Source organism: Echinops telfairi, unplaced genomic scaffold (assembly GCF_000313985.2).
Source record: "Echinops telfairi isolate 266 unplaced genomic scaffold, ASM31398v2 ScPeMD7_3;HRSCAF=10, whole genome shotgun sequence".
NCBI lineage: Eukaryota > Metazoa > Chordata > Mammalia > Afrosoricida > Tenrecidae > Echinops > Echinops telfairi.
In genome coordinates this window covers 21,408,404-21,433,851 of record NW_022103899.1, presented here as the reverse complement: position 1 = coordinate 21,433,851, position 25,448 = coordinate 21,408,404, and the positions used below count along the sequence as shown (strand labels likewise).

Sequence of the window (25,448 nt, the reverse complement as noted above, 5' to 3'; positions counted from 1 at the left end):
CCCCCCCCCAGTTTGCCAGCTTGTGTCTTAAGCTTTGGAGATGGACAGATTTGAAAGCGTTATTAGGAAGAACTGAACTTGTTTATATTGTTCTTTGATTTTATTTATTTTTTATTTCAGGGGCTAATGGAAGAAAACAAAGTCCAGATTACTGTCTTAAACCCTAAATCTGTCACTCTGGGCCAGCTGTACGGGCAGTTCGACCCAGTGTCCCACGAATGGTCTGACGGCGTCCTGGCTGTCAGCTTTAGGGCGTTCGCTTCCTCATCCGTAAGCGCTGCCACTCCGCGTGCTTGTGAGAAAGGGTCTGTCTCCGGGGACTGACTTCTGCCTTTTTTTTCTGTTCAAACACTTGAATAATTTATATCATATTTATAGTTAGAGATCTTTGCTTTTTAATAAACAAATTCAAGATGGATAAGGGACCTAAATGTGAACCCAAAAACTATAAACATAGTGAGAAACTTCAGGGCTCAGCTACATGGCTTCAGTATATTCTCAAATATAACTGAAAATACACACATAGCAGAGGACATACTAGATGACTGAGCCTCCTAAAATTTAGTCATTGATGTGTGCATCAAAAGATTTCACTTAAAGAATCAAAAGAGAACCTACAGACTGGGGAAAAGTTTGAGCAATAACATAGCCGATAAGGAATTAATTCCTCAATAACATAAAGACAAACAATGGCTTTTTTTTTAATGAACAAGCACATTAAAAAAAAATCGAAGTGGCCAAAAGGAGTATGAAGAAATAGCACCATCACTAGCCATTAGAGATACCAATCACAAAGAGGTTTTTTTAGTTTTTTTATTAAAAGATCATTTTATTGCGGGCTCTTACAACTCTTATGATAATCCATACATCAATTGTATCAAGCATATGTGTGCATATGCTGCCATCATTCTTTTCTAGACATTTACTTTCTATTGAGCCCTTGGTATCAGCAGAGACCCAAAGCCCATCTGTAGACAATGGCACATCCCCCCACAGAGGGGTCACAGGGAAGGGATGAGTCAACCAGGGCGCAGTAAAGCACTGATGAAACACAATATTCCTCTGGTTCCTTGAGGCTTCCTCACCACCATGACCACCACCGCCCCACCCCTTGCTATCATGACCCCAGTACTGCCTTTCACTGCAGGATAGCCCGGAGCGTGTGCACAGGTACAGATAAGAGATCAGTTCACGACACATGGAATCCAGGAGCAGGAATGGGAGTAGCAATAGCAGAAGGGTAGGGGGAAGGTGGGGAGAGGGGGGGAGAAAGGGGGAACCAATTGCAATGATTGACACATAATCACAAACACCCCCCTCCAGGGGGACAAACAACAGAAATCATGGGGGAAGGGAAGACAGTGGTTGTTGTAAGATATGAAAATAATAGTGATTTATAATTTATCAAGAGGTCACGGGGAAGTGTGGCAAGTAGTGGTTTATATACACATTCCGACAATAACAGTGGGTGCATGGAGAAGCACGCAGGTTGAACAGGTATGGAAGAAGAGTGGAACTAGAGCCACAAACAAGCTAGATATTTATTTAAAACACATTAGTGGATAGTCTGGTAGTATTTCTGTGAAGAACATTGCCAATACCTTTAAAAACGCCAAAGACTATGCTAGCAAGCACCTGGGCTATGGAGGTGTACAGATCAGACGGGAGGGAAAGGACAGGGAGAGTACAATGAGATTGGTTGTGGTCCTGGTAATGTTACATTGATTTTCGTGTCCTACACTACTATGAGGCAGTTCATCCTGAGAGGGTTATGTGTGTGTTGTATGAACGATATCCCACAGAATCAGCTATGCTGAATGAAAATTCTGTTTTCCTCAGCAAGTTATATATATTTTTTGCTTTTAATAGCATAACCTATGTTACATATACTTACTTCCAAAGTTATTGAAAAATTTAAACCTTAAGGCAAGATGTACCATGCATACATAGCTTTCTTTCGGGGCAGTATATACATCTATAATTTATGAGGGGCTTCACGAAGTTTGTGGGAAAATTCAGTTATCTTTGCATTTCATTTTCACATGAGCTTGTTGAAATCCCATCCTGTTACATTGACATGGTGAAATTAACTTTTAGGAGTTGCAATTTTACATTTGCAAATTTTACAATTTTACCTTATTACTGAATGTTTTCCTACATGACGCTTATTCTGTGTTTGTTTTTTATTCACTGTATACACACACCAGTCTCCGGACAGAAAGTGGTTAGTTTTTGACGGGCCAGTAGACGCAGTATGGATCGAGAACATGAACACCGTCCTGGATGACAACAAAAAGTTGTGCCTGATGAGTGGGGAGATTATTCAGATGTCACCGCAGATGAATCTTATTTTCGAACCAATGGATTTGGAAGTGGCTTCTCCTGCCACTGTAAGTTTCCAATTTGGACATCTGCTTATACATGTTTGCGAAATACTCTACATTTACTTACATTGTGCCTTTGACTTCAAATGAGAAATATCAGTAGAACTTCCGGTACAACCGATTCTCAGAGAGCCTTCCTATCTGCTCATATACCTTGACAAATTTAAGAGTCAAAAATACCATTGGGTATATTGTCCACTAAAATTAAGAGCACGGTGTTTTATTAAAATTAGGCTCCTTTATTTTCCAAGAGTGTTTCAAAGATGGTAAGCACCAGGTGCCCCCGGTCATATTTCCTCGATCAGCATTTCGCTGTTGATAAACCGTTCCTTTCTCCCAGGTGTCCAGATGTGGCATGATTTACATGGAGCCTCACATGTTAGGCTGGAGACCGCTGATGCTCTCTTGGGTCAACGTTTTGCCTCCTTCCGTCACTACTATCCAGAAGGAATTTATCATAGGCTTGTTTGACAGAATAATCCCGCTTTCTGTTGAGTTTATTAGAAAGCATACAAAGGTAAGGGAAGTGAAAACGTTGAAAAGTTAAATTCCCCAAATGTATCCATTTTACTATCAGTGCTTATTGTCAACTACAGGGCATTTACATTCTTAACTGGTTTGATCAAAACTTTTTTTCTGGTTGAAGTAGAAAGATTTTGATGTAGTTAATTATTCTCCAGACACTAATTTAAATGTGACACTTAGGGATTTGAGAAAATATGATAGGTGCTAATCTTATCGCTGTAAACAAAAGATCTCACAGGCCTCCTTGTCAGGCCTTGATTAAAATGCCCCAGAAAATTATTTCTCGGTGAGTTGTTGGAATATAACATCTATTTTTATGGTTTCTTTTTTTCTCTAATGTTCCCAAAATAAATACATTTTACTTCTAAATCAGAAAATGTAATTTAAAAAATCCAACCTCACTTTTAGCACCTAAAGAACTAGAAGGCAAGTAGGATCGTATAAGAACAGCATACCTGGTGGTTTCAAAAAATTGTAGATGAATTCCATTACTTTATTAATCCCATTTTCCCACAAACTTTTCACATTTCATTATATTAGAGATTTGGAAATTGGCCTTTAAAACCATATTAATGCAGGTTACCTAAAAGAATCCAGAGAAAAAAAGAAAGCAAAAGATGGAATCCTGGAGTGCACTGGCATTTTGGACAAGAGAGAAGGAGGGGAGAAGAGTAAAAGGGAGCTTGGGGTGGGGGGTGGGGAGGAGGGAGGAGGGAGGGAGATTGCCCCGAGCGTATTCTGACTCATGGTGATCCCACGTGTGTTAAAGTCGAACTGTGTTGTGGATGTGCCCTTACAAATATGTTCAAAAGCAAAGACTTAAACAAAAAAATGACAAAATACCCCTTTGGGAAACTGAAAGGAACTTACACAAAAGGAGCAAGTTACCATGTTCCTGGATAGGCAGACTAAATATTGTGAAAAGGCCATTTTTACCAAAATTACAGTACAAATTCAATGCAATTCCTTATCAAAATCCCACCACAATTTTTCAAAGAAATGGAAAAACTACCAACATAAAAAATGAAAGAAACTAAAATACATTAAACACTATTAAAACATAAAACAAAATAGGAGGCATTTCTCCTATACCTTAAAACCTATGATACAGATGTAATCAAAACAGCCTGGTACTGGTCCAATTACAGACATGAAGACCAATATATTAGAATTGAGAACCCAGAAATACAACCAAGTACCTATCGGCACCTAGTTTTTGATAGAGAACTAAAACACATTAAATAGACAAGACGCAGCCTTTTCAACAAACCATGCGGAGAGCACTGGATCTTCTCCTGAACTAGTATGAAACGACCCGTACCTCACAGCGTGTGCAAAACCAAACTCAGGATGGATCAAAGACTAGTTATGTATCACACAATTACTAAAATCATCAATGAAAAAATAGGGACAAGCTTAAGGACTCTAATACAAAGCATAAACGCACTATTGAACAAAATGAAAATATTCTCACCGTAGAAGACAAAATTAGGAACTGGGACCTACTAAAAAATATAACATTTATGCAAAACAAAAGAATATCAAAAGAATCAACAGATAAAAGTCTAATCTCCAAAATATATAGAAAACAACAGTATCTTAATATTAAAAATTAAATTAAGAGTATAATATGAACAAACACATGACCATTTATTGTAGCAGTTTCCACAATAGCAAAAACATGGAAGTGTCCCAAACTATAGAGGAATGGATAAACAAGTCCATCCATACTGTGGAATTTTATGCATCAGTAAAAAACAGCGATAACTCTCTAAAACACCACAAAGCATAGACAAAACTAGAGAACAATATGCTTAGCAAACTCAGTCATTCTTCCAAAGATTCTTTAATATTACCATTGTTCAAAGGAAAAGTGAAGAAGACGTGTGGTCTATTCTCCAATAGACAGACAGGTCTTTGGTGGGGAGGAGGATGCTGGGGATGAGAATGGGAACAGGTTGAGGGGAGTGATGGTAAGGGGGTGGGGACCAAAAATAGAGCACTTAACAGAAAAAAAAATTTTTTTTAATTAAAATAAAGCCCCAAATCCTCCAGGCTCCTTACCCCTTAGGTCTAAATATTGGGCTGAATGGCTAAAAATTAGGAAAAGTGAAACTGAAGGGGACTCGGACATATGATGAGTGGTGACATATTTCATTTCAAACACATGGAGGAGAAGTTGGGTTTTTAGCTGTTCAGCATTTCAAATGAGCAATTTAACTTTTTTCTCTGAAATATTTTATTGTTATTATTATTATTAGTGTTTTGGCTTACAAAATTTGGCTCCCTGAACCTGGGTGTTTCTTTGACTACATGAACCAAATGGGTGATAGTAGCTTCCTAATGGAAACCCAACAGGAAAGCATGCTTCGGGAACCGGGTGCTGGGCGTGGTGCACGTCTCCACTGCTCCGTGCCCCAGGGGAGGGAAGCACCGCGTGCCCACCCAGAAAACTGGACTTCCCCTAGGACTTTTTCATGGATGCTGGGGTTGTTCGAAGGTAAGTATTCGCGGATGCTTCTTTAACGAGTGCCCAATCGAATGTAGTTTGTATTATAGACTTTTCTTTCTGGTTTCCCAGGAATTATCTCCTACTTCAAACACAAACTTAGTACGATCCTTAATGAATCTAATAGACTGTTTTATGGACGACTTTGCTGATGACTCCAAAGTAAAAGATAGAAATGATCGGGAAATTTATTCTTTACTTGAGGTAAGGCCTCTTGCCCTTATGTCTTGCAATAAGACATGCAGCCTGGTACTATTCCCCCCGCCGTGCCCCCCATCCCCCAGTCTTCTAATTAAGGAACCTGAAATTGGAGGCAAGGCAGCAGGTTGTAGCTCAACAGGGAGGAGACAGCTATGCTGATGTCGCAGCTCCAGTGGGGGGGGGGGGGGGCTCCTCATCTAGCAGTTGATTGCAGGATGAGAATTGAGTGGTGGCATCAAGCGAACCATTGTTGGTCACATTCATCTCCCCTCCAACCTCCAAATCATAATGTTTTACTTTCCTTTCTGATGAGATATTGAAAAATTAAATATAATTGTCTATTATTAATGTACATTAATATACACCAATAATGTAAATAGCTAGTTATATAATAAGGAGTCGTGGTGGGGCAGTGACGAACTGCTCGACTGCTAACTGATGAGTTGAGCCCGGGAGAGCCTCTGGGAGAACAGCACTGGTAATCTGTGCACTTAGAGCTCTCTCCCATTGCCACCAGGTCAATTTTGATCCTTAGTGATTTCCCAGGCTCCACTTGTGGGCTTGAACTACTGACCTTGTGATTTTGGAGTCCAGCACTTACCAGACAAGCACCACCAGAGACCCTTTCTCAGAAAGAGGACAACGGACAGGAAGCAGTCTTTGGCAGTGCATTCTAGCATAAGGGTCTCTGTGCTTCAGAATGGGCTCAATGACACACACCACCACCAATATACTAATACAATAATTATAATATACTGGTATAGAATTAATATAATTATGTTAATATTCTGATGTTAATATTAATAAATCTTTATTCTGACAAAGTCAAGAAAACATAATTTCCAAACAGATTTTTTAAAATAGCCATGTAAATAGTAACAGAGCTTAGTCAATGTGTACTCTTGTAGCTTTCATTTTATGAAATTATTTCATGTTCATTTAGTTGAAAATAGTTTCGATAATAGTATCTGAGTAACTAGGACCACGTGACCAGGGCTAAAGTAGAGGCTAAGACTTTTATGAGCACAAAGATGATACTAGCTTTGGCATTAAAAAAGATGTGATTTTAGAATGGCAGGCATGGATTTTCATCTAGTAATGGGTCTCCTCTTTAAGCTAGTGTTTTTTGCCCGAGGGAATACAGTTTTAATGATGAAACTACTTAAAGAGCCTCATAAGAGAATAGAAATTTGTTTGCTCTCAGAGCACGGCATCGCAATCTCTTCCATTAGACCATGGGTACCATATCTTTGCTTGGAAGCCCTGCTCCTTTGCATACGGTGGCTTTGAGTCAGAATCAACTCCATGACAGGGAGTGTGGGTCAGGTTTGTTTTACGAAAGTACGCTTTCATAGCTTAATGAAATGTTATCTCAATGTCTGTTTTATCATATTCCTGATGTAAATTTAAATAATCGACGGTTTTAATAGATTAGTCATTTTGAGGTAACAGAATTTCACTGTGGCTGAAATTTATGTTTTGCCTGGTATTCCCTTCTCTGAGTTTAAAATGCTATTAGCTACTGTATTCTATAATTTGAAAAAGAACCCTACCTAGTTTTACAAAATTCAGGGATAACCAAATGTTTGCTGTCTATTAGCTTATGTATTTCCTTTCAGGTAAAATAACCTTTATGGTCTGCATTAACCCTCGGGATAAATTAAAGTTAATATTTGAATGCATTTCATCTTTTTTAATCTCTCTATTGCAGGGCATTTTTTTGTTTTCATTAATCTGGTCTGTTGGTGCTTCTTGTAAAGACGATGACCGGTTGAAATTTAGTAAAATACTTCGAGAGTTAATGGAAGGTCCAATCACAGATGTCACTCGAAATCGGTACAAATTACTCAGCAGTCCGGAACAGCTGCCCTCCAAGGCACTGACCGTCCCGTTTCCTGAGAAAGGAACGGTCTATGATTACCAATTTATCTGTGAGGTAAGCGTGCTGAAGGCAGAATGGTAACTGCCAACCTGGTAGATTTCCTTCTGAGACTCACACAGCTTGTCATGGGCCTGGGCCACCACCTTTTTCTCTGCTTACCTTCAATGACAGTCAGTGCCAGATGGAAGAAAATGCACTGGTGGGGAAGACAGACAGTAGTGGGATCCAAATAATTCAACAACAGGTTTGCTACCTTCATGACTGTTTTAAGTATCAAAAATTATATACTAAAAGGTAGTTTATTATTTCATAAAGCTAATACTTAAATAAGAAACAATACAACATACAAAAGTATGTTACATCATAGGGAAGAATTTGAAAAAACTAATGAAAAAATATTAAATCATGCCCGATTTAAAAAGACAATAAACTGTTATTTAAGATATTTCCATATTGCTTTTGGATGGCTGTCCTCACTTTCTTTAGCTGTGTGTTCTTTATATCCTTTGTCTCAATATTCTTTGCTTTCCTCTGAGCCTCGTTGGTTGTGTGATTTATCCTCAGCCATCTTTGCACTGTAGAAGTGGAATCCCATTCCTTTAGAGGAAAGTCAATTAGACACTAGTCATTGTGGGTGATGTATTAGAAACAGCCGACTTCTCTTCTCTGAACATATTATGTTCATCTTTGAAAACACCCCTTTCTGCCTCTGCTGAACTTACAGTAATTGTTTGAACAATAATTTTAACTCTTTGAACACTTTCTGGAATTGTATAATGCACTGATAGTATCTCTTCAGACTTTGGGGCTTCAACAAAGCTGAAACGAATGACAGCGTGTCACCTTCTGGCCATTTGCACTTACTCTCCTTATGTCCTATGTGTGTTTACTGAAGTAACTCATGCAGGGGAATACAAATCTATTTCATCAAAAGTATAATGAGCTTTATTAATAAATATTACAAGCAAAATTCCATCTAATTTTTTATACCTATGGGTGGACTCAACATTACTACAGGTGCTTAGAATACACGGTGTGCAGATGAATGTTAATAAAGGATAAGAAAAGCAAATTTGTGATTTTCACATTGGGCAGCTGCCCTGCCTCCTACCTTAGAGAGAAAATTGATTCCAAATGCCATTTTAACAACCCGTTTGCACAACTCGAAAAAAAAATTAGCTATCAGTTCTGCGGAACTGGTGCGAACTGGCTGAATCCCACCTCTGAAGATGGACATGGGTATGTTAGAGTGCTAGTCAAGTTGCTTCCTGGTTGTGTAAACGCAGACAAGTTAATTGATCTCCCTGGGGCCACCCCCCCCTTAACTGATCAAATGTCATGGTAATAATAACACTCCACGGGGCAGTTACACTTAATGAATAAAATTCTGTTATAGCATATCTAGTTCAGCACCAGGCACATAATGTTCAAAGACACCTTGTGGATTCATGATATACATTCGTATATTATAGACAGTAACAAGTCCTGCAGGAAAGCAGCTGGTTTAATGTTAATTCAGCATTTTACAAATTGGACAACAAAGCCTGGTTGGTGTTTGTTTGCATGTTTGTTTTTGTATAATAGCTCCCAAAGGTATTGTACCGAGGAGAAAGTTTTGTATATACTGTTTAAATGTATATAGATTTAAGTAAAATTAGGATCATACCTTATCCCAAATGGGTAGTTTCATCTTTTCTTTTTCATTGAATAAACATATATTCCATTAATATTTCTTTAGTCAACAGTTTTTCAAGGTCTGTCTATATTTTACATGGATGAGCCACGATCTATTTTTTGACCCTTCCACATTTAGGCTGTTGTATTGTTAGGGGGTTGTTTGTAAGTCCTGTTTCCGGAGCCCTGATGTTTACACCTCGGACTGCGCAGGACACTTCAAACCCCCCACTGCTCTGTAGGAGGGAGACGGGCTTCTTCGCCCATCCCGAGTTGCAGTCTCGGAACCCTCCTGGGACAGTTAGTTCTATGCTGCCCTGCAGGGTTGCTCTGCGTGGCATTGACAGGGAGAAAGACTGCTTGGTGAATCTCTTTGTTGATTATTTCCTTAAGGTAAATTTTAGAAAAGGTATGGCCAGATCAATTTGCAAATTGTTATGAATCTTGCTCACCTCAGAGGGGATTCATCAACATACTTGGTCCAAAATATTATCTTTGCTAATTTTATTTTGCCTTAAATGACTACTAATGCTTTACAAGTGCTACTAGTGCTTACAAGTGAGCGGAGCTGCCATGGTTGTTTGGTCCCCCTCACCCCGCAGTGAAGCACCCACAGCGGGTTCTTTGTAGACGTGTGCTTGCGGAGGGTTAGGCTTAGACACGCTCAGCGGTCTGCCGGGATCCATCTCCCAACGATTCCACACTACGGGTCTCAGACTCTCAATCCGTACTTCTACATCTGTTTCAGGGTTGGTTTTTTTTTTCTTCTTTTTGCAATATAATTTTCAGACAGTTGTTGAGATAGTTAGTTTATTGTGCCAGCCTGGCCGATAAACACATGTGGGATTAACTGAAGGGTGAAGAGATAAATGGCTTGTCTCTTGCTCTTTGATCATCAGACCAATGTGCGGCTGCCTTGCTAGTTCTGTGCCTCAATTTGCAAGCTACACTACCAGTGGGACATCTAACCTATGGACTGTGTCGCTGTAATTTGAGGTCCCTTTAAGACCTGCCTCACCATAGAATTGGAATGTATATCCCTGGAGCTGGGGACTGACTGTTGGTGACCTGGCTGATGGTTGATGACCTGCCTGGCTCTTTGCTGCCTGTGCTGGGATAGACTGATTCTCTCTACAGAGGACTCCCTGGCAGCCCTCAAGACTTGAAGGACTGCTAATGTCTCACAACTCTCTAACACGTTTGAATTATACTGAGCCATTTGTACTGTTTTATAATTTAACTGTTTATTTCTTGTGATGTATATATGTATATTATTAGCAATCTGGTTTTGTCTCTCTAGAGAACCCTGTCTAACACAGTTGTGAATTTAGCCACCTATAAATAAATAAATATCCTTTGTTCAAGGATAGAAAAGTGAACAGAGCACGGTGCTTGTGGATTCCGGTCCCACAAACTGCATGAGTCCTTAGGACCGGTGGTGCAATTACGGAAAATGAGACAGTTAGACAAGCAAGGCAAAGGGGCTCCTCCCGATGTTGGGACCAAGAGAACGAGTATATTTTCCAGTGGGTGTATAGCATCATGAAGCTTACAAATCTTTCAACAGGCACACACATAATGGAGTGAATATGTGATAGAGTGAAGGGGTAATAGAATAAGTGAGTAATAGAATGAGTCAGTGGCTTGACCTACTATGCCCCTGTGCCCTCCCCAGGGGAACAACCTATGATTCATATGATAAGGAGATGTCACAGGGGGTTAGCTACTCTTTGGGGTGGGACGGCAATAGAATCTGATTACTCTTAACTACAGATAACCTTAGGCGCATAGTGAGCAGCCTGGTGCATCTTTTATGACAGCTCCTTTATGGAGGGATATTGTAGGGATGTTTTCAGTCGTGAGAGTATGTGTTAAGAGTCATTTTCATGTCATAACCATGAGAGCCTTCTCCCACTGGAGTCGGTCTTCCAGACTGTGATTATCATGAGCCTGGAGAAATGTGGCTGCTTACACTCTCATCCAGTCCCTTTGTAACCTCTTCATAAAAGACTTAAGGCCAAGGGAATATAATGCCTTAAGGGGGCAGGACCATATTTGGGACCAGCAGGTTCATAGGCTGGGCGGTGGAACATATGCTGATGTCTGAATCCTGATGTGCTTTGAATGTTCAGGAATTTGGTTTTCTTTATTTAATAAAGACAAAAAACAAAAAAACTTGTTTACTGTATATCAGGTGGAGGTTTGCAGGGCAGATCAACTTTCCATTCAGCAGTGCATACACATTTTGTTTCATGTCCTTGATTGCAACCCCCACAATGTAAGACCACTTATCCCATTTCCTCTCAGCTTTCCGCTTCCCTGCTTCCTTTATTCCTAACCCTTCTGAACTTTAGCCTTGGCTCAAGGCTGCCCTTTTGATCTCACTCGTGTTATCAGTCCCTTTCTAGACCTATTGAGCCATGATGGTGAGTTCATTTCTAGACCTACAGTGTGACTATGGAGCGTGTATTTGGTTTTTTGTAAAAATGGAGTGGGTGGCATGGTTTTTCTAAAGAGAAAGTGTTACCATGGACTTGTTAGTATAAAAATGGCCACAGAAACACAATATTTCCATTTGCTATTAGATGCTAACTGAATATAATGGTACAGGATAATAGTGGTTCATCGTCATCATAATCTTATATTAAGAAATCTTAACTGAAATAATAAGCTGATTCAACAAACACCATTATATACGTCAACCTGTGTGCAGCAGCTGTCCTAGGGAGAAAATAAGTTTATATTAGCTAATATTTATTTAATAAAATTCTTTGCTTATTTATGTAATCCATTGATTAGTTTTTTTTGCATACTTTTCTTAATTTCACTAGAATCCTAACATTTGGCCCAAATAATTCACCTTTGCATCGGAATAAACAGTGACAACAAACAAACAACAAACAGCACAGCCCTTTTAGTTTAATGCGTCTTCAAGCTGAATTTCGCCTTAGTTTGCACAAAAAATTTAACTTGCAAATTCACAGTGAAATGTATACAAGGAGAAGAACAATTGTATTTAAGATTTGTTGGCATTGATTCTCATCTACAATTATATAGCAGTGGAGACTTGAAAAACTATTTCATAACATTCAGTATATGACTGCTTTTCCTTAACAGGGAATAGGAAGATGGGAGCCATGGGAAAAGAAATTAGAAAATGCGCCTCCAATCCCGAAAGATATGCTGTTCAACGAAATCATTGTCCCGACTCTGGACACGATCCAGTGCTCTGCCTTAATGGAGTTGCTGACCACTCACCAAAAGCCTACATTATTTGTAGGGCCAACAGGAACGGGGAAAAGTGTTTATATTATTGTGAGTACTGTTAAAATCTACAAATCAAATAGGCACAATATTCATGAGAGTGTTATTTTTAAACTTCCTCATGTAATGGACTTATGTCCTTAAAAATAAAAAGTAATTGGATGGTTGTACCAAGTAGAACTTTTTAGAAATTGTCTATTTATTTTAGGAAATTATTTAAAGAGATAATGTCATTTTATATCACTGAATTGTTATCCCTGTATTCTAGGTATTTTAATCATACCCTTGAAAATGTGATTTAGTTCATTATACTTGGTATTTAATTTTTGAGTTATTAAATATCTAAAGGGATATATGTAATATAGTAATAATGTCATTTATAATTTCTGGAATCACGCATCTATTCACTGTGTGGTAGTTAAGGTAATGTTAACGACTGTAACAGATAAAAGTCCCAAATCTCAGTGGCATTACACAGTCCATGTTCCCTTGATTTTGGGGGTCATAATGATCAGAGACTAGTGAGTGCCTCATGCGAGTTTCAGATGTGTGAAAACAGAAGCTCGCGGAACCTGAAGTATTTCTTTCACTGTGTTAGGCTGAGTTGTTGAGAGAAACAAACCCCGTGGTACTCATCTTTGTATAAGAAAGAACTTTATATCAAGAACTGATTAAATAACAAGAAGGCATCCTAGCCCAGTCCAATTCTAATCCATAATTCGGATACAAGCCAAGGACCTCTTCAGACTCACATAGCTGCAGACTGGTGAGACAGACAGTAAAGCCGGAATCAGGAATATTACAGGCTAGAGGGTGCATGAATCCAAGGTCAGTGAAAGCATGCTAGGGTGCTAACTTCTCTCAAGGTCAGGTGGCCCACAAAGGTGAGTGGGGGGGGGGGAGGTTGGAGGGAGACCCAGAGTCTGCCCAAATTCCTAGCAAGGAGGAAGGTGAAGCGGCAGAAAGAGAGACAGAGTCTCAGTATGAGAAGCCCTCACTCTCATTCGAAAGGCTACATCCCCTAGAAGGCTACTTGATTGGCAGGTTTGACTGGACCCCTAGCCACGAGTGTCTAGTTAACATTAAAGCACCCAACTACCACACTCAGCCTTTGGCAAGGCAAACAAGTGCAAGTTTCCCGTGGTCAGGTGGGGGCGGGGAGAAAGAACAAGATCAAAGGAAGAAGGTGGTGGCAAATGCAGGAACCACTGGTGGTCCCTCTTCCACTATAAAATCCACACCACTGGACCAATAGGTAACATCATGTTCAAGAGAGAAATGATAGAAGTTGTAAAGGATTTCATCTTGCTTGGATCCACAATCAATGATCATGGAAGCAGAAGAGAGCAAACGATATGCTATCCTGGGGGAACCTGCCGCACAAAACCTCTTGAAAGTGATGAAGAGCAAGAATGTGACCGTGAAGACTAAGGCTCACCTGACACCAGCCGTGCTATTTTCAATAGTATTCCATGTATCTAAAAGTCGGACAGTGAATATAGAAGACTGGGAAAGATTGGAAGCATTTGACTTATGGTGATGACAAAGAACATTGAATATACTATGGACTGCCAGAAGCACTAACAAACCTATCTAGGAAGAAGTACAACCAGAAGATTCCTTAGAAATGAAGCTGACAAGACGTTCCTTGGAGAGACTGGTCCGTGGAAAAGGGCACCATGCTTGGACATGTCGAATGTCGGTGAAAAAGAGGCAGACCGTCAGTCAGATAGACTGACACAGTGACTGCATCAATGGTTACAAGTAGAACAATTACGAGGCTCACACAGACTGGGTAGTGTGTGGGTGTGTTGTATATGGGGTCACTGTGAGTTGAGTTGACGGGCTGGCAATTCACAATAACACTTCTCACTGCAGGTTCCCAGACAATTCACATTCCTCTAGCTTATGTCAGTACCTATTTCTAGTTCTTTATTGATTTTATATTTTAATTTAGTAGTTTAGTCATCCTGGAATATATTTACATATATAGTTAAATAATTGTCTTCCTATCATTTATTGCATTATTTTCTTTCATAATGCCTTGAAATGATATCTTTATATGAAATGTTTGCATGTATCAGATAATATCCAAGAGAACAGGAGAAAAGTTTTGACTGAGATTTTAAGTTGGGCTGTGGATTTGGCCTGAATTTAAACAAACAATTGGAAGTAGACAGGATGCTTAGGAATGGAAGTCTCATCAAGAGTCAGGGAATGGAGACTTGCTATGGTTAAAGACAGCAGCTAGGAAACAGGTTTGTCATTTGTCCCCCATCCAGTTAAGCTCAGGCAAAATACATTGTTAGTTTACAAGCTCCAGCATACTTGACATTTTATTTTGTAATTTTGAAAAATCCTTAGAAATATTTTCTATTTCATTACTCTTCGACATGATTTTCAATGACCTTAGAAACTTCTGTCATCATACAATAATTCATTCAAGTTTTTAATTTTTGTAATATTCTTTGAAAATAAGAATGAAATCCACATGTTTATAACTAAAACTTCATTTTTGTCTTGGCTTCTTTCTTAGAATAAACTACCGGTGCACCAAACAGCCTGGGGGTGGCCGTATATGACTTCCTCTGCCTTCCCTGGGGCCACAAGGCAGAGGTTCATGCCTCACTCTACACTCGTCTTTACCCATTGTGCTTTTCTGACTTCGACTCCTCTTTTTCTTTTAACACATAATTGACTTCGGGTTGGTACACAGTCATAATGAGTATCCTTAGTCAGGGTTCTGCAGTCACATTTTCCGTATGCTTTTTTATGCCCTTTACAAAATTTTAATCTGCTGCTCGTGCTTTCAATTGATTAAGAAGGCTCTGCAAATTATTTACAATTTTACTCATGTTATTGGAGATTCTATTAGTATACTTTAAAACACTGAACATTTTTTCACGTCTGTATTTGTTCTTCTAAATTCAGATTTTTAAAATGATCGGTATTTCCTGTGAACCGTAGCTGTAGACTGACCTTCTTTCGCTCCCTACTTAGCCAGGACAAGTAGCAGACAGCTCCTGCCCCGTGCCCCTCACCATTTCTGACCAGATAGACTGGGAGGCACAAGATTTCAATGTAGTGTGGATAAATTCTTTTTAATACTTTGCATGAACTCTTTTAAGAGGCCTGTTTAATGTCACATGTATTCTAGATAGATTGAATCCTGCTTCCCTGTGGTGCTTGTGCACACTGTGAAGCCTTCCCTGGCCTTCTGCTTTCTTAAGAAGGTCTCTGTTTTCATGCTTCTGTCATTGACTCTGCTCATCCGTTCATCCTTCTAGCATCTCCCCAGTCATATCAAACACTCAGTGGTTCTTAATTCACCTCCATGTGACTGCTGTTATAAACTAGAAGAAAAAAATACATTGTAATAAAGTTATTTAACTGTATTATGTAACTATATTATTATTATATACCATATAGGCAAGCAAAGTGAATGCACTTTTTAGAAAGTCTTAAGCTATTAATGTAAACATTTGGTTGAATTTGCTCTATATAGATATATCATAGGCCCTTTTATTATACTTAGAACAAAGAGTTCTTTTATTAAAAATGCAAAATAGCCTTTTCAACTACTTTTCTTTTTAGGTACTATTCTACCACGTATGCTTAAATGGTGAATTAGGAAAGGAGGCATTTTAATTGGAAAATGATGAGAGGAAAGATTATTACATTTTTAAATTGTTGTCTCTACCTGCAGTTTTCTACTTTAGCTGTCAAATTGAGTTTAAACAAGTTCTTCAAGGATTTTTAGAATGTATTCATTCCTTGCAAGAGAAAGGATTCTCAAAGAAGGAAATAGCTCCTGCTGACTGGCAAATGGAGTGAAAATTAGTCTTTCATCCAGGTTTTTACATTCTTTCTGATATTCCCACATGCTTAACTGGAAAGTTAATAGTTCAAGCCCACCCAGTGGCTCTATGGGAGAAAGGTGTGGCATCTCCTCCTGTAAGGAGTCAAACAAAATAAAATCCACTGTCATCATCAATCCCAACTCATACAGACCTTATAGGACAGAGTAGAAGTGTTCCTGGGAGCTTCCCAAACTGTAAAACATCTCCATGGAATCAGACAGCCTGCCTCAGCTTTCTCCCGAGACGTGGCTAGTGGGTTCGAATGGCTGACCTTCTGGTGAGCAGCCTGATGCTTAACCCACAAAGCTTCTCACTGCCATTGAGCTGATTCTGACTCATGACCCTTTAGGGTTGAGCCGAGACTATCCAATGGAGTAGTTTCGCTCTCACATGGGGTCACCATGAGTCAAGATTGATTTAGAGGCACGTAGTAACAATGACTGCTGAAATGTCCACTGAATGTAGTTAATAGTAATCATCAAATTCACTGTCATCGAGTCGATTCTAACTCATAGCAACCCTAGAGCACAGGGTAGAGCTGCCCTGTGGGTTTCTGAAAGCGTAACTCTTTAAGGAGTAGAAAGCCTCGTATTTCTCCCACACTTAGTAATAGGGACATAAAATTCCCTTTCCAAAAAATTTAGGTGTTTCCTTGATACATTAGTTAATAATTTAAACTGTAGTTACAAAATATGTGGTTCATTATGAAAATGTTGATCTGCGTGCAATCACATTATGAAAACAGAAATTATATCAGATATTAACCCTCTGATATATTTGTTTAATAATCTAATATCTTACACACAGTAAAGTTGAATTCTGGAAGCACTTTGTGAACGTAAAGTTTGGACCATGCAAAAGCTAGTTCACCCTTTGCCTTCTTTTACCCAAGTGGTGTGGCTTCTGTGTTAGGTACTGTTGGCTCACGTATGACCCATCACCATCCTATTTACAATAGAGGGAAACGCCGCCTGGTCCTGCGTCCTCCACACAGTGGCTTCTATGTGTGAGCTTGTTCTTGCAGCCACTGTTTCAATTCATCTTGTTGAGGGACTTCCTCTTTTATGCTGTCCCTCTCCTTTAACCAAGCATGATGTCTTCCTCCAGGGACTGGTCTTTCCTAATAACATGTCCAAAGTGTATGTGACAACGTCTTACCATGCTGCCATTGAAGCATTCTGTACTTCTTCCAGGACAGATTTGTTTGTTCTTTTGGCAGTCCATGGTACTTACAATATTCTTTGTCAGCACCATAATTCAAATGCACTGATTTTACTTGGGTCTTCCATATTCAATGTCCAACTTTCACATGAATATGGAATGATTGAAAGAAATGTGATAAACCCTAACTCACTGCTCTTTTGTTGATTCTGATTCATAGTGACCCTATAAGATAGAGTAGAATTGCCCTTGTGAGTTTCTGAGACTGTAAATCTTTATGGGAATAGAAAATCTCATCCCCCCCCCCCCCCACCCACCCAATTGAGAGTCTGGTGGTTTTGAACTGCTTCCCTTGTGGTTAGCAGCCCCATGCATACCACGTTATGCCACCGGAGATGCCCAGGATGTGATAGTAGCACTTATCTAGAAAATGGGATTTAGATTTTCTAACCAGTTGTCCCTCCCTAAGGGGAGGAGGGCTTTGAGAGGGAGAGACCAAGGCAGGGTGAGAGAGACACGCCTCTCTGGAAGAGCTCAAGACATTTGATAGCCCTCATCCTTCCTCCACAGCATCTTTGAAAAAGAAGCAGAGGAAGACCGATTGTAATTGCTTCTGCTTTTCTGTGCCTTCCATTTTGGAAACGTGACGATATTACTTAATCTTCCTCCAGTCACGTGGTTTGATCTATCCGTTGTGGGGAGGCATACTAAGAAGAACATTGATCAAGAGAGCGAGAGATGGCAGTCTGGATTCCTGCCCCTCTCGGAACCTGATGCAGATGTTTCAATCTCTGACGCTCCATGTCTTCACACTAAGAAGGGATGAGTGGTCCGTATGGCTCTTGGGACCCTCAGAGAAGCCACCTGCGTGGAGGCTGGGTAGCCGGTAGCATTTCACAGATATGGTACCTGCTACTCCTCTCGATGCTGTCTTTTTTAGATCGTTATAACGCTCTAAGGGGAAGTCTGAGTCTGTCAACAGTGATGTTTAGTGTTTATGTCGTCAAAACCTAATTCTAACTATGGCATATTTCTGTTGTTTCCTGTTATGTAGAATTTTCTTCTAAATCAACTCAATAAAGAAATCTACAAGCCTCTGCTAATTAACTTCTCAGCACAAACGACGGCAGCTCAAACTCAGAATATCATCATGTCCAAGTTGGACAAAAGGAGAAAGGGAGTTTTTGGTCCTCCTCTGGGCAAGAGAATGGTAATGTCTGCCTTTTGTGCACAAAATGTAACTCTGGGCCTGTTCATGAATGCTGCTACATTAAAGACAAGGGAATCCATGCAGGATGCTAGATTCTACATGATTTTACCCTGTTTGATCCATTTTGGATTCTTAATCACAAATTTTGATTCAGCCTCTAACATTTGTGATTACATGTGTGCTTTTCCTAGATAATGAAACATTATAAGCACGTGGTTTTTATTGGAATTGGAGGTGGAGTGTTTACTGGTGAACTTACCTACCTTTCTAATTCTCTCAATAACAAGTACATTTTCACTCTCCCTGAATCCTTGTTGCTTACTCTTCCATGTCTGCAAACAACCCACCTTCCAGTTGACACACCTCACCCTCACCATGCAAAGGGAGGAACTGTTTAAAAATCACATCTTTCAGGTTCATTTTAATGTATGAGAGTTGTACAAAGAAAACGAAAGGCCAACTGCATTAAGAAACAAATTCTATAAAAGGATGAATGAGTCCTAAACTAAACCTATACAGGTAAGGAATGATAACGGCTCCCTAGTCCTCAATGAAGTTGATGCCTTAGGAAATGATGTTAAGTAAGGTTTATTCCTGATTGGAAAGGAAATAGCCACTTAACACCGACAGACTCTTCAAGAAAACAATAGAATTCTTTGCCTCAACTTTTTTTATTACATGCTTAAAACAGGCCACTAGTTTAAGATGTAAACTTTTTAAAATACTTCTCCTCTTTGCATTCTCAGGTTGTCTTTGTAGACGATGTCAATATGCCAGCTCGAGAGGTGTATGGGGCCCAACCACCCATTGAGTTACTTAGACAGTGGTTAGATCACTGGAATTGGTATGATCTAAAGGACTGCTCTGTGATCAAACTAGTGGACATTCAAATCATGTGTGCTATGGGGCCTCCAGGTACAGTCTCTGCGTTTGAATTTTCTGTGAGTGACAGTTACTCTAGTGATACCTAAAGAGATACCTAGAAACAAAGGCAAACCCAGTCAAACACACTTTAAGTTAAAATGTTTTGTGGATATGTTTTCTGTGTGCAGATATTTTGACCTTCCGGAGTGACCACAGTTGGCCTGAGAAGCGGTCAATCTTGCAAAGTGGGTGGCCTTGGTGGGGACCATTCTTCTACAAGCTACCAAATCCTTTCTCCTACATTTCCTGCAACTCTATTTCCCGTTTTCTGCACACTGAGAGCCCCAAGGCCATAGGGCCACTTATTTTCCTCTGTTTCATTCCTTAATACTTCCACTGTATGAAGTGTCCCAGCTTCAGAAATCATCATTTTCAACCCCTGTCAATTCCCCTTTTAATGTGTGTCCATATTTAGACAGGCTGTTCAGAGGAATTTCAATACGAAATGGTAGAAATAACTCACTGCCATCGAGTCGATTCCAACACATAGCGACCCTAGGACAGAGTCCGACTGCTCCCTGTGGATTTCTGCGGCAATGACCTTGGTGGGAGTAGAAAACCTCATCCTTTCCCAAGGTTAGCAGCCTAGCTCGTAACTTATCATGCCCCCAGGAACCCTTAAAGGCCCTTTCCCTTTTCCAAGAGAAATTACACAGTTGAAGAAATCTCTGCAGGGATTTTTTTATATGTTGGAGTTTCTAAGATGATTTGTTTTGACTAACTAAATATTTTGAGCTGTTCTCGCCTGATCCCGGTTTAAATTCCATTTTAAAAAGCCTTCATCAGGGAGCACCTGGGGCCCTTTGAACAACACCTTTCCTTTTTGTTCAACCAGAGACTCTGTGGCTTCTGAGTCTCAGATTTCAGTTTTATTTTGCCCTTCTTTGCCACCCCCCCACCCCCCACAAAGCTGGGTTTTTGCACTTGCACCACTTACCCCTGTCATCTTCACTACTGCAGGGAGGAGCCTGAATTTGTGAGTTACTCTTTGATCCCGTTTCCTAAAAATACCAGTTTCTGAATGTTCTCTGGGAGGAAGAGTTGAAGGCAAATTCGGGAGGCAGATGATTGCTCACCTTTCCCGGGACACACCTTCCACTGACTCAACTAAATCAGCATTTATTGTTGCTGTTAGGTGCTAACTCCAGATTCCTGAGTCAGCAACTCCCAGCAACCCCAGGGGCCACAGGAAGAAACGGTGCTGCCCTTCCTGCACCGTCTTCACAATGGTGGTGCTTCAGCTCCGGTATCAGTTCATCGTGTCGAGAGTCTTCCTCTTTTTCTCTCCCCTTCTATTTTCCAGGAACTGGTCTCTCTTGATAACATCCTTGCTGCTAAGGAGCATTCTGATGGTACCTCTTCCAAGACAGCTCTGTTTGTCCTCCCGCCTGTCCGTAGTACTTTCCATATACTTGGCCATCACCACAATTCAAAGGCATCGACACATTTAGCATCTTCCTTATTCCTTGCCCAACTTTGACATGCACATGAGGGATTGAAAGTTCCGTGGTTTAGGTCAAGGGCACCTTAGTCTGCAAAGTGACGTTTTGGCTTTTCATCAATTTACAGAGATCTTGTGCAGCAGGCTTGCCCAGTGAGGGATGTTGTTTTCTAGAAACTTATAAATCCATACACACATAACTCTTTTACTCTGAAGACTGGTGGCTGCAAGGTTTATGCTTTCCCGTTGTGCACCTTTCAGAAACAGCACGGGATAATTTACAGTTCAGTAATAGGCAGGAGATACAGATTTACCTGGCCTTAAATAAATAATAAACTATACAATTTATGTAAAATAGATCATCGAGCTATCATTCACTTTAAAAATAATTCCTTTACCCGAGATTTCCTGACTTGATTTCTTGAAAAAGTAAATGTAATGTGTTTTACTGTAACAATGGTAATGCTAAATTTATAAAATGATTGCTAAATCCTGAATCAGTTTGAAAATGTAATCCTTTCATGAAAGTGTCATAATAACCCCAATTTTTTTAAAAAGTGAAGCCAGTGCAATGGCTCATAAGGCAGGTAGATGATTCTTAGAGAAATCCTTTTCATGGTTTGGGGAAAGGAGTTGGCCGTTTGCCTGGGGCATGCTGATATTCAGTCATATGGGAAGTGACCCTAAAATACGGTCAGTTGAGTTCACCTGGGTTATCTTAATGTTGCATGAAAGGTAATCTTGAATCTTATAGGTTGCTGCTGTGGAAGGTGAAAGGTATGAGCCCTGGAGGTCTTGGTGACCTATGGATTGTGCCTTTCTGCCTACTCTGATCTTCTTTGGTAACAAGACCTGTCTTGAGATAATATATAAATAAGTTAGACTTAATTTAACTTGCTCAGGTGATTTAATTAGAAATACAACCCCTTAAGTTTAATGGGAAAACAGATTTAGGATAATAGTTTAACAATTTATTTCCCTTGACTTTTCTGTGCTATCAATTTAATCATCTTTCAAGTTGTTTTAAATTAGAAAAATCTCTGGTATGGACTAATAGTATTGCTAAGAGTTCTTCTTTTTTTTAATAGTTTTATTGACATATAATTCATATTTAACACAATTCATTCATTCAATTGTATTAAAAAGAGCTGTGCAATCATCACCACAATCAATTTTAGGACATTTTCCTCTTTCTTGTTCTCGTTGTTAGCCCCCCATTGCCCTCCCATATCTCCTGGCATGCTTCTAGGAGATTAATAATCCAGTTATTACCCCTATAGATAAACATACAGAAAAACTTGCAAAACCAAAACCAAGAAAAACAACAAGCCCAATAAGAATGATAAGATGAAACAGAAAAATCCTAATTGAAAAGAAAGCAGAAAATTAAAAAAACTGAAATAAACATACAATAGACCAAAGGGGAATCAAGAGACAGGTGTCACATGTTCACCTAACTGCGTCTGGAGTAATCCACCCTTCGGTGCACTCTGAGAGGCAGGCCTTCCCCTCCCTAAGAGTTCTTCTTTTTAATATTTAGGTGGTGGCCGAAATCCAGTAACTCCTCGATACATGAGACATTTCAACATTATAACAATCAATGATTTCAGTGATAAATCCATGTATACAATCTTCTCTAGAATATTACACTGGCATTTTAAAATCTGGTAAGTAATTTAAGGTGGTCTTTTTTTTATCCGTTGGGCAGTGTAAAATCTTCTGGCAGTATATCCGTTACGGAATAGCAATGCTCACGTTTCTCACACTTTCTCCACGAAAACATTCCCAGACATGGGAAAGGTAACAAATATCATCTGGTTTCTTTGCCTCCTCCCACATCCAGCCATGGGAATATAACACACGGGGATCAGAGTCCCTTTTTCTTTTTCAGCTGACGTTGTGGATTTTGACCTAAAAGCCTATAAAGAAATTTGAATTCTAATGGATAATACTGTTCAGTGGGTCTTAACTAATAGTATGTTGGGATTTTACCACTGAGAACAATCAATCCTCTCTGAATGATATATGCTTTGTTCATCCTGTGACTTTGATACTGTCCAGGAGAATTGGGACCTGCAGAGGTCTTCCGTCCCCAGTTCAAGAAGTCTAAGCCTTGGGGACTCTGTGGTTTTTGTTGGTAGCTGCTACCCAGTTGACCTTTGACTCACGGTGACCCTATGCACAGTGGAACAAAGGATTGTCTTCCTACACTCCCACACCATCAATTGGGGATTGGTCCATTGTGATTCACAGGATTTTTATTAGCTGATCCTTAGAATTAGATCACTGGGACTTTCTTCCTAGTCCATCTTAGTCTCAAAGTGCCGCTGTGCGAACTACCACTGACAAAATGGTGGTGGCTTCGCATGAGACGTACTGACTGAGAATCAAGTCAAGGTCTCCCACGTGGAAGGCAAAAATCCTACCACTGCCCCTTGGAGCCTCTGCCTCGGGCGCGGGGGGGGGGGGGTGGGCACCCTGTTCCCTGGCTCGGGCTACACAGTGAGACTCAGCCAAGTGCAGGAGGGTCAGGTTGCCAAGCAGAGACCCGGGCAGTGCCACTCCGCTTCCTGACGCTCATTCTCAGGAAATTTCCATCCTCTGACGTCTACCGTCCTGGGGGAGGCAGACAGCTGCCTCTTTGTCATACCAGAGATTAAACGACCCTCCCTCTTTCCAAATATTCTTTGCTCCTCTTCTTCTAACCTATCAATGACCCTTGCCCTTTTATCTTGGCTGGCTGCTCTTTTCACCTTTCTGTTTTTCTTTTAAAATTCATTTTATTGGGGGCTCATACAGCTCTTATCACAATCCATCCATCCATCCATTGTGTCAAGCACATCTGTACATATGTTGCCATCATCATTCTCAAAACATTTTCTTTCTACTTGAATCTTTGGTATCAGCTCCTCATTCGCCTCCCACCCCCACCCCCCATGAACCCTTGATAATTTATAAATGATTATTTTGACATGTCTTACCCTGTCCGATGTCTCCCCTCCCTTTCTGTTTTTCTTTAATTTTTTTGGGGGGGGGTATATTTCCTTACGTGCTTCTCTGAACATAACCCACCTCACCAGCATTTAAGGAGGACTGTATATGCTTCTAGGGAAGCCTGGGACTGAGCGACATTGACAAGACTTTGTCTCTCGTACACACTGCATCTGGAGTAACCCATATGCCGGACCCTTGACTGGTTCTTCTATTTACTTATTAAAGTAGTTGCAAGTCCTTCCTATTTCATGGGCTCCTTGGAACATAAATTAGTGAATGGAAAGATTCTTTTAAAAGAGTAAACACCCCTTGGCTTTTATGATAATAAGAAATATGATGATTTTTATAAATCAATGCTAAATGTATGTTATCATTGTTTGCTAACGCTTTCCTTTCTCTTCCTTTAAATGTTTTTTTTTTAAGTTATAAATTCCCAGAAGAATTTCTAGATTTGACCGCACAGATTGTTAATGCTACAATGAGTCTGTATAAAGAAGCAATGAAGAATCTGCTGCCTACTCCGGCCAAGTCCCACTACTTGTTCAACCTCCGTGATTTCTCTCGGGTGATCCAGGGTGTCTGTTTGTCAAGACCAGAAACAGCAGAAACCAAAGAAGTGATTAAACGCCTCTGGGTTCACGAGGTAAAACTGCATGCTGTTGACAACATTGTTACACGAGAAGAAAATATATTGTCATGGCAAAACCTGGTGGAAAAGAGAAATATTTAGCAGTTTAGATTGTTCAAATGCATTCAGCGATTTGACATTATGAATGCCAATGATCAGATGTTTTCTAAAATATTTAACACTCATATTTTATGGTGTTCAAAATGCGTTCTCCATATTTTGGAATATCTGTTGATTTAGAATATTTTAAAGTAAAAGTCACTTTGGTTCAATCTTTAAGAAATTTAATCTTTGGTAGTTTGTACATAATTTTAAGGCAAAATACTTTGTAAGCAATTACTTTTGCAAGAAGTGACTTTATTTACTTTCATTACCTAGTCGCAGATTTTAAAAGAACAAAAAGCAAGCCTGTTCTACTGCTCAGTTTGAGAACATAGAAATGAAACATGTGTTGGGTGCTCTTTGGAAGAGATACGTGATGAACACATTCTTGTAAAAATCGATGGGCAGGAGGGAGTGAGAGAAGAGGGAAGTAGGAAGAGGAAGAGAAAAAGAAAAAATATTCATCTGATTAATAGTTGAGTCTTTACACATGAGGGAGACAATCTGGCCAAGTGGGGAGAAAATGCTCCTCCTCTATTTCTTTAAAATGTAAACATTATAATTTTAATAATATGGTTAAGAAACCTGGAAAATGAGGCTGAGTTAGTTAATTGTGCCAACCTGGCCGATAATCACATGTGGGGCTAATTGAAAGGCGGAGGGATAAATGGGTGGTGAGCCTCGCCTTT

The 25,448-nt window shown here is 39.8% G+C and overlaps 1 protein-coding gene across 1 annotated transcript in view; it reads left to right on the top strand.

The window, feature by feature from the left end:
• Positions 1-25,448, top strand: part of DNAH7 (dynein axonemal heavy chain 7) — a 255,888-nt gene that overhangs the window by 107,568 nt on the left and 122,872 nt on the right. The window contains exons 31-40 of the mRNA XM_004701731.2: positions 121-270; positions 2,208-2,390; positions 2,725-2,901; positions 5,491-5,622; positions 7,331-7,555; positions 12,293-12,490; positions 18,515-18,670; positions 19,417-19,585; positions 22,576-22,702; positions 24,453-24,672. Coding sequence (XP_004701788.1) covers positions 121-270; positions 2,208-2,390; positions 2,725-2,901; positions 5,491-5,622; positions 7,331-7,555; positions 12,293-12,490; positions 18,515-18,670; positions 19,417-19,585; positions 22,576-22,702; positions 24,453-24,672 — 1,737 coding nt within the window. The remainder of the gene's footprint in view (positions 1-120; positions 271-2,207; positions 2,391-2,724; positions 2,902-5,490; positions 5,623-7,330; positions 7,556-12,292; positions 12,491-18,514; positions 18,671-19,416; positions 19,586-22,575; positions 22,703-24,452; positions 24,673-25,448) is intronic.